Source organism: Austrofundulus limnaeus, unplaced genomic scaffold, assembly GCF_001266775.1.
Source record: "Austrofundulus limnaeus strain Quisiro unplaced genomic scaffold, Austrofundulus_limnaeus-1.0 Scaffold223, whole genome shotgun sequence".
NCBI lineage: Eukaryota > Metazoa > Chordata > Actinopteri > Cyprinodontiformes > Rivulidae > Austrofundulus > Austrofundulus limnaeus.
Window position 1 is genome coordinate 807165 of NW_013952625.1, and position 10013 is coordinate 817177.

Here is a 10013-nt window from a genome sequence, read left to right on the forward strand (position 1 = left end):
ATATATATTTGATCAGATTCTTCTCTATAGTCTGTATTATTAAGTCATTATAGCAATGCTCTGTTCACATTCCCCTTTGACATCACTTCCTGTTACATGACATGGGAATATCTCAACAACTTTTCATCTCACCAGTGTGACATATTTTTTTACAATATCTTTTGTTCAGACATTTTAAACGACATGTTATATTTCCAAACGTTCATTCATATTTATTCTAAAATATATATGTCACAGGCTATTTAAACCCTGAACACTAACTGATCATGCCACATTTTCATGCCTGCTGCCTTAAATGAACATTAGGACTTTTGACATTTTTAGCAGTGTTCCTTTATCTGACTATCAATTAGGTTTGTCAAAATCTCAAATGAGGATGTGTGCTGCGAATCAGCATACGCTATAAATGTTACAGGGTTCGGTTCTTATTATAACTGTGTATTAAAAGAAATGTCACATTTGTGTCAAGGATTATTTAGACTGAAGAAATGCTGCATTCAAATCATCATGCAAATTTCTTCATAGTGGACTCAGTTGACACGAAACCAAAACACACGGAGGCTGTAAAGAGAAGGGGTGGGCAGTAACTCTGTCTACTTACAGCTTCACAATTCTCTGTGTACATTGTACATCAGCGTGTACGAGGAGTGTACCTTTTGACCATAAGAATGTAATTACAGACAGAAAAGCCCAAACGTCCAACAGTATTAATGACCGTGAACACATCCCGCTTCAGCCTCTGTAATAATCCGTATTTACTCGTCATTTTTCTTTGTCTGCAGCTCACTCTTTTCGCAAAGAGTAAGTACAGGAATGAGCAACAAAGGATGAGCGTTTCGAAACCCACAGTGAGTCATTTAAAGGAAACGACCCCACTCTTTCTCCCTTGGGGATAACAGCAGCAGCAGCGAGAATACCTGGGTTGTAAGCGACCTCTCCTAATTGGGAAAAGGCTCACCGAAGAGTCTCTGCCGCGACAGGAGGCCAATAAAATAATCCGCCGCAAGGAGCAGTAACTTAATCCCCTCCCGTGTCCAGGCAGGCTTTTATTCCGCAGACCTATAATAAAACACGTTCAATAAAGGGAATAAAAATGAATGCATGTTGTTTAATTTAATTCAGCAATTTCGCTCATTCTAAGCGTGGGATCAAAGTGTGGCGTAGTAAACAGTCTAACCTGCTGAAGCATATCCTACGGTGGTAAAGCGGCAATAATCGGTGAACAGCGACGCTGGAAGAAGCCCTGCTGGCGGTGATGGAGAGGGGATGAGATGTAGACCACCCTTTAAAAAAACAAATCCTCCCCTCCTCCGGTTTTTCAAGCGCCTGTTTTGGACGCAGGGGTGGATTGAACCGATCCCAGACACTTCCGCTAAGGATTGATCAAAGATACGCAGTGGCTTCAAGATGGACACCCTCCATAGGCTGAAGTTTGGTTCCGATTGCATCTTCCGATTCGGGAAATGGCTCAAGGGTGAAATTACACCTAATTTTTCATCATCTTAATCATATTTAATCTGCTCTAATTTAAAAACTAAAATACTTAGACTCCTTAAACCTGGACTAGATTATTCCACACTTACAGTAAAGTATTTAAAATCATGTTTGTGGTTTGTAAAACCTTTATTTAGTTTGCAAAACCTCATTTTGATTTGTGAAAATTGAATTAAGTGCCATTATATAGTATATATATTAGAATAGAACTCATTATTCTATCAAATTTTCATTATTTGATTTTAACTTTCAGTTTTTTTTTATTTATTTTCATTTTAGCTAGATGCGGTTTTGCATTCTGTGACAGCCTACCTTCCTGGATGGGGGCATCCGCTGACATAATGCTGCCATCTCCTTTCCCTGGTATTAACCTTTTGATTTTCTTTAACAGAGAGTAGTCCTAAATCTGTGCTTCTGTTTTAAATGTTGTGTGATGTCTGGTCTAGATGCATTAAAGTGATAAAAATGACCTTTATTGAAGTTTCATAAATCAGAGAAAGGTTTCACAAATCCCAAAATTGGTTTTAAATGTTCTACTATAAGTGTAGAATAATTTAGTCCAAGTTTGAGGAATCTAGGTGTTGTAGTTTTGGAACTGGACCAGGTCTAGTGTTGTCCAGATGCATGAAAATTACTATACTTTCACTTTATTAAAGTTTCACAAATCAGATAAAGACTTCACAAATCACAGACTTGGTTTTAAATATTCTGCAATCAGGGCACAACGATTTAGTCCAGGTTTGAAGAGCCTAAGTGTTCTAGTTTTTAAACTAGAGCAGATTAAAAATGCCCAAGGTAGTGAAAAATTAGGTGTAATCGCCCTTTAGTCATTTCCTGAACCGGAAGCTACAACCGGAAACCAACTTCATTTCGTGCGCACGTTCGCTTCAATGCAGGCGAAATGTGTTCGAACCCGGCCGGGAACAATTAATTTTTTATTTTTATTTTTATTTTTACCCCCGTTAATTAAATAAAATTGAATCAAATGTTACCCTTTACATATGCTTGCAAATAAAATCAAGTGCTTAAAGTTAGAAATTAAGACAAGCTTTTTTTTGAAACACGTGAAAATAACGTAGTGTATTATTGCTTTATTTGGGGGAAAAAAAACTAATATTCTTTCCAGCAGAAATTATTTTAGAACTGTTGATTTTTGTTCCATTTACCGTGAATCGATATTCGGACCAGCGTTTCTGGGTCGTACTGACAATACTTTAGCGCTCTCTCGTGTTTACCTTCAGCATGACACTTGACTAAACCACACATCCATCTGAATCTAGTTAATTTCTGACGGCCTGTTAAATGTCGGTGTTGGACTCCAAGAATTAATACCTCGAGCCAATCAGAGCGCGCAGGTACCGGGGACTCCGCCCATAAACCAATATAGGGGACCATAATCTGCAGCTACTGGTGACCTCGAGTTCAAAACCAGACTTATTACGTCGAACTTGAATTTTACTCGTAGCGTATTGATACTATTTGTAATTAAGCTTGATAGTTATTTATTAGGTGCTTGTAAAGATTTTAAAACATTTTCACTGACTTTTTTTTTTTTGCAGCATCCACAACCCTCTAGAGATCTAGCAAACGTAAAAGAGGCCTCATCACTGGACCTACATGACGTGTATTTGCGTCCATGCTCAACAGGTGGCTCCGTGGCGCAATGGATAGCGCATTGGACTTCTAGGGGTAGTCGAAGGAATTCAAAGGTTGTGGGTTCGAGTCCCACCGGAGTCGACTTTTTTGAGCAGCGCGTGTGTTCTAATGCCTGTTGAAAGTCTACGCACAATCGAAGGGAATGTAAAGCTTGAGGGTTCGAGTAAAACGGGAGTCCACAACATAAAAAAGTTTTGATACCACTGAAAGCGCATTCCCGAAGAAGCTATACTAGAAGACATTTGGGAACGTAAATACGATTTCATGATTTTTTTTTCACTGAAACATATTTTTATTATTTGTGGAATACATATATATATATAAACAATATGGCAAATATGATCGTATGTAGGAAACTAATATAATAAAGGATTTAGACAAACTAAAAGTACTCTGTTTCCTCTACTGAAGGGTTCCGTGACAAAGTTTCCACACGACAGCTAATCCTGTCGCACACCGGGTGTATCCCACGAGCTAAGCTAGGCTAGTCAGATGTAGCCAAGTAGCTATCGATAATTGTAATCATACGTATGCAGTAGTACAATGAACATCACAAACACGATTACTGAGACAAATGGTGACAAAATAATGTATTGTGCCATTTTATTCTACACTATTATCCGTGACTTGCACTCATTCTGATGAGTTGTGAAAAGAACTGTATAAAAAAAAACATTAGCTAGCTGCCCCGCTCGGTTTGTTAGCTCTGTGCTCCTAGCCTCTTCAGTAGCGTATGGGTGTCCGAGTTAGCCGTGACTCCACTGCCTGTCTGGTTTCCTCATCTGGCATTTTGGACACGTCAAGGTAAACATTAGCCACCAGAGACATTTTAAAGCAAGCTAGTAAACAAATAACTATTCGGCGGTGTTTGTTAACAGCGCTGCTTTTTCTTCACAAGCCTGGAGAACTTCGAGCCAGCACTGTCACTTTATGTTTCTTGACTTTAGCTTAGCAGTGAATGGTTGTTATCGCAGTTTTAAATGTACCCACAGCTAGTGTGAGCCTAGCTCCTGCCGTAAGGCTCGTTAATGTGTTCAGAACTTTATCGAAACTGTGTTGTCTCGGTGTGTTTTTATTTGTTGCCAAGTTTTCTGTGTGTGTTTTTTAAGTTTAGCATTTGCCACATTTCACTTAATGTCCTCAAATGTAAACGGTGAAAGCTTCAAGTTGCAGAAAACCGAAATGTAATGACGGGAGTGGCATTAATAAAGTATTTAATTTATCTGGCAGCTTCTCTTTGACGAATAAAGTGTTTTTTGTGTGAATCTTGTCAACTATGAATGTGTAATGATTCTTCAGCTAAACTTTGACCCTACATTCAACATTCAAAGATCAACTTAGGCAACCAGGAACTATTTAAACAAACAATGGAAATATGTTGAGTTAATGTAAAACAGCTCAAACGTATTTCCATCATTATTAGTTAAACAAAGTCACTATTGGCTCAAAAAATGTCAAACAGGAAAGGGATTTCTTAAACCTAAATAACCCTTAGTCCAGTTTTGTACTTTTCAGGACTTCATCATTACTCCCTCTGTCCAATCAGAACAATAAAGTACAGCAAAAATAAATAAATAAGTATTAGACTTTTGATTTCAACCTATCAACTTGGTTGTTATAAAATTTTATTTCATTTTGTGTAAATGTTTAAATGGACGATCTGGGGGTCTGTTTTTAGTCTAACCAAAAAAGAGAGAAGTGAAATACGCAAGCAGGCAAAATCTTGTCAAGTTGAAAAAATAAAAAAATGTGACTTGTAAAGAAGATAAAGGTCAGCACTTTCTTGGATTTCAAAAATAAATAAATTTCTTCAGGTTTTTGCAGAGTTTGAAACTAAAAAATCTTTTATAGAAAACTGTAAACATAGACCAACTACTTAGTGTTTTTTATTTTCGTAAAAACTTAATCTGAATTAAAAAAAACATCCACAATGTCCCTCCTTTCCAGGTTCCTCCGGGTTGTAAAGTGACTGTCGAGGGAGTGGGATGTCGGAACCGAAGAACCCGCCCCCCGCTGGAGACACGTACAAAGGATGGGTCTTCAAGTGGACGAACTACATCAAGGGTTACCAGAGGAGGTGGTTCGTGCTGAGCAATGGACTGCTGTCGTACTACAGGTACAACTTCCCATGGAAGCACTGCTGACACAAACACTGTTGCTCGCATTTTGTTTATGACGTCAACAAAAACCGCATTGGATTTGCCCTGCTGCCGTTTGACTCAGCTGAATGTGAAATCAGGCATGAATCAACAAAGCTCTACCTAATACCATATTTGTCCTGTTTTTAGTCCTGTTACCGACGACACAACAGGAAGTGAAGGGAAAAAAGTGAAAGTAAAGAGGAAAAAAAGTGAAACTAACTCTGGATTATTAAACATGCTGCGCAACAATTTTATTCCTCGTGAGCCCGCCCGCCCACCTCCAGTTCTCTGCTCTGGCTCTGTAAAGAGTTGAGCTAAATTCTTATTTTTTTCTTTTTGGTGTCAGAACCAAAGGTTACGGTGGAGGAACCAGAACAAGCTGGACAGGCTCCAGTTTAGCACAGGAACCTGTTTGGTGGAAACCGCGCCCAGTTTGGTTGACCCAAGTTCAGCAGCTTGTTCTTTGAAATCTTAAACCTCTTGTTATTGTTGTTGTCAGAATTTCTTTAACGTTGAATCACTTTTAAGACGGGTGGAGGACTGGATTATACGTTGTTTAACAAATAAAATATGCTTCCATTGTTGTTGATGATGAACAGAGGACAGTTGGACTCGATGTGACCTGGTCAGTCTGACGGGGGCTCAGAAGGCTCAGCTGCAGGTCAGGCTGCATTAGTTGTAAAAAGCGGGGTGATGGCTCTTGACTTTTGGCTTCAGAATTTAATGAACCTGGTCTAAATCTTTATTTGTCAGTGAGACAGTAAACTCCAAACTACTCCCTATGGTAGCATGTTTTATGGGATGTGGCTGTGTAAGTGTTGGTTATTAACCTTTTGCATAAAGACAATAAAACCTCACAACTGAATAAACGTTTACAATAAGTTTAGATATTTTTATGTCAATATGGCCTCAAAATACAATACAGTACTACTCTACAATAAGTCTTTAGTTAAATAAGTTTCAAAAACACCTAATTTCCCTCTGGGATCAAATTGAATTGAATTGAAATGTACTGTAAGGCCCTATGAAATCAGTTTTATTTTATCCCAAATGCCCCCCAAAAAAGCGGTGTTTCCCCTACCATTATACAGGAGTCCGTAACTAGGATGTAGTTAGGTAATTAAATATTCATATATGTGTAAATTTATTACCACAATTGCAGGTGAGTCACGTAAATTTATGTTTTTATAAAACAAGTAACACCCCCCCACCCAGTCCAATTTCCTAGGGGAAACACTGAAAAGAGTCGATCGTCAGATATTGTTGAAGATTAACCTTCAGGGTGGATATAGCTCGCTCACACAGAGGACCTATCCACATCATCATTTACCCAGAATGCTTTGTGTGTAAATAAAATGGCTCCATCCGTGTAATATATTTTAAAACTTTTAGTTTAAAAATTATAAAAACAAAACAGCCTACAGTATTTTTGCAGTCTATGTTTTACAGTTAAAATATGTTTATCAAATAAAGTCTAATGTTACAACTAATCAGTTAATCATTTATCATTAAATAAGTCTCATAAAAAACAAAAAACCTACAGACAGTAACAGTTTTTGCACACTTGCTTATTAAATAAGATCTAAGCTATTTTTTTAATCTGATTTGGCAGAGCCCCTTCTTGTTTACAGTGCACACAGAGAAAAAAAAGAGGTTAGTCATGGCATTAAGGCTCGCTGAAACACCAGCTCCTCCGAAAAAAAAAAAAAGAAGCTTAGCGCAAAGTTTAGGGCAGAACGATACCCCTGTGATTTATCTGAATCGGGAGAAACTTTCTGTGACTTTTGTCAGCGCACAATGAACTGGACACGTAAGAATACATGTGATGATCGTTTCCAGGCAAAGACTCACATCAGAAACAGGGAGAGGAAAACAGTGAACACAAGAGAAACACGCCTGCAAACTTTTCAACACTCAGCTTCATCAGTAGCAGTGAGTCGTGAATTTATTCAAAACTTTGTTGCCGACTGCGGAATCAGATATTCCTTTAGAAAAGAAGATAAAGTTTCATCTGCTTTTCAGAGAGGAGAGCCCACCCCGCCTGCTTGTAACCAGGTAACATTAGGTACAGGAGGCGACAGTGGCCAAAATACCTCAGAAACTATTATGTATGTTTAGCTATTCACCTAAATGACCACATTTTATGAGATTCCGTGTTTTATACTGGATTCCATTTTGTTTGGTATTTTCCATGTTTTCAGCATAACAGTAACCATAGGGCCCTACACTGCTTATTACAGCATGTTTTATGTGATATGGCTGTATAAGTGCAGGTTATTAACCTGTTTAGGGCTGCAACAACGAATCAATAAAATTGATAAAAAACGATTGTTGAAAGTGTTGGCAACAAATTTCATTATCGGTTTGTTGTGTCTGGCGATTTATGATGGTACTAATTTAATGATTAAACTTTAAGTTTTAATTTGCTGCACCTGAGTGAAGACACTTGTCTTAACCTAATACTGCAAATAAAACAAGACGTTTATTGTAATAAGCAGCTGTCTGGACTGAAGGTGTTCTTAACGTGATCGTCATGACACGAGACTGTCCATGGTCAAACATAAAGACACAATAATAGTTCTCTCTTTTATTTCAGGTTACTCTCTTCTCTCAAGGACACATTTTACAAAGCTCCCGGAGAGAAAATATGAAGAGACTTTCAAGGATATAACTCACATTTGTGTAGCTTTTTGTGTACATTCATGTTTTACTGAAGTTATCTGACAAATATTTACTTATTTATGCATTACAATTTAATAATATAGTAACAGAATTCTCAAACAGTAAACTGTTTTTTTGTGCAATTTGCTGTCAGTCCAAATTTCTATTTTGGACTAAAGAGGTCAAAATTATTATTTTTTGTTTTCCAATTCATTGATTAATCGAAAAATTAAATGATTAATCGATTATTATAATAATGGTTAGTTGCAGCCCTAAACTTGTTACATAAAGACAATAATATCCCACAACCGTACAAACATTTACAGTAAATTTAGTGTTTTTGATGTCAAAATTTCAGATTTGACTGTAGGAACCCTGGAAGTTCAATACAAATACAATCACTGTTGCACCCTCACCTAAATGCCAACAAAATAGCAGCTAGGCTTGTCAGGATAATCAATAAATTAATTAATCACACAGTAAATTAAAATGAATTGATCATTTTTGTTTGCCTGCTTGTTTTTATTTTTGTGTGTGTGTCTGCCTCTTTTCTACTCCTTAGTGCAGGGAGGCATCAGGTATTTTTCAGGTGCATGGTCTCTAACCTCTGTAGTGTTAGAGCCCCTTGACAGGCCTTTAGCTAGAGGAGCGTCTTCCTCTTTCAGCTGGTGATGCCTCAGGACCAAACCTTGGGTTTGCAGCGAGTTGTTTGGATAATTGCACTACGTGAATTTTGTAAACTTTGTAAGTGGCGTTCGGGTGACTTCACTTATTTTATGAAGCCAGAGGAAGACACAAAGAATATATTATGCAGGTTTGGATAGAGGAGGTGCAGTTGTTGCAGTTTGTAACTTTTGTTTTTTACGTATAAACTGCCAAAAGCTCCGTAAGCCAGGGTGAATATCATTACATTAGTTTAAAAGGATCTTCAAACAATTTTATCATTTATCGCGATCATTTCTAAGACTATTTATCAACCAGTAAAATTTGTTATTGTGACAGGCCTCGTAGCAGCTGTTGTATATATGGCCGTATTTAAAAAATGGTTAACCGGAGCTCTTGTGATGGTCAGAACCCAGGCGGAGATGGGTCACACGTGCCGGGGCACCATCAACTTGGCCACAGCGACCATCACCGTGGACGACGCCTGCAACTTCGTCATCTCAAACGGGGGCGCCCAGACGTACCACCTGAAGGCCAGCTGTGAGGTGGAGCGGCAGAAATGGATCACCGCCCTGGAGCTCGCTAAAGCCAAAGCAGTCCGCATTCAGGCCGAGTCCGGTAAATCAGACGCAGTTTAAGTTTTGTGAGCCGTCTTTACTTAAATGTGGTTTTAATTGATGCTTTTCTTTATATTTTCTTTTTGTGTGTGTGTGTGTGTGAACAGATGACTCCGGTGACGACTTTTCTCCRTCAGCCCTACCGGTGGCCCCCGGTCAGGGTGCTGGGTCGCAAAACTCCGAGGTCCAGTCTACTCTCAGAACACTAGGCAGCAAGGTGGAGGATCTCAGCACGTGCAACGATCTGATCTCAAAGCACGGCTCTGCCCTCCAGAGGTCAGGCTAGCACCGCACATGGCTTTACAGGAAGCAGCCGAACATGTCATCCTTCTGTTCACACTCACGACTCAAACATCCAGACTGTACAGTAATCCTGCTAACATTAACGTGGCAGGGGAGTTCAGTTAAAAACAGATKTTTTTAGTAGGGGTTTAGTAGCTCTGGTTTGTTTTTCCACTTTTAACCTCACAAAACTGCACTTCCTGTTTTCTGTTTCTTTGAACTTCTGTTAAATTTAAACAAAAAGCTCCTAAAAACATTTCTACGTCCAACAAACACAGTTCAAATTACAAGTAGGTGAATCAGAAAGGAAACAAATTGTATAAAATGGAGTCAGTGCATATCTGTAAAAAGTTTTTTCCCCCTTTTTTTAAGAAATGCAAGTTTAAGCAAATACCTCGTTGTTGTAAAGTGTTTTGACAGTTTTATTTAAACTTTAGTTTAAGTAAATCCACTCCAGTCAGAGTCTAACGTAATTATTATCTTACAGTTTCATATAAAT

General features: G+C 38.3%; 2 protein-coding genes and 1 non-coding gene across 5 annotated transcripts in view; 2 read left to right on the forward strand and 1 right to left on the reverse strand.

The window, feature by feature from the left end:
* Positions 1-1420, reverse strand: part of coro1b (coronin, actin binding protein, 1B) — a 9475-nt gene extending 8055 nt beyond the window's left edge. The window contains exons 1-2 of one of the 2 annotated variants that reach the window (XM_014019547.1): positions 1178-1420; positions 959-1059 (exon numbers count right to left, since the gene is read on the reverse strand). The gene's annotated coding sequence lies outside the window, so the exon portion shown is untranslated. Of the gene's footprint in view, positions 1-917; positions 1060-1177 lie in introns of both variants that reach the window. The other variant, XM_014019546.1, reaches the window with a different exon arrangement.
* A 1723-nt stretch (positions 1421-3143) lies between these two features.
* trnar-ucu (transfer RNA arginine (anticodon UCU)) lies at positions 3144-3231 on the forward strand. Its single transcript is given in 2 exon segments — positions 3144-3180; positions 3196-3231. It is a non-coding gene; the product is annotated as a tRNA-Arg (tRNA).
* A 364-nt stretch (positions 3232-3595) lies between these two features.
* LOC106525344 (oxysterol-binding protein 1) overlaps positions 3596-10013 on the forward strand; it is a gene marked incomplete at its 3' end in the record, with an annotated part of 13500 nt that continues 7082 nt past the window's right edge. The window contains 4 exon segments of one of the 2 annotated variants that reach the window (XM_014019545.1): positions 3596-3954; positions 5098-5266; positions 9025-9233; positions 9340-9508. In XM_014019545.1, coding sequence (XP_013874999.1) covers positions 5136-5266; positions 9025-9233; positions 9340-9508 — 509 coding nt within the window. 2 annotated transcript variants of the gene reach the window in all.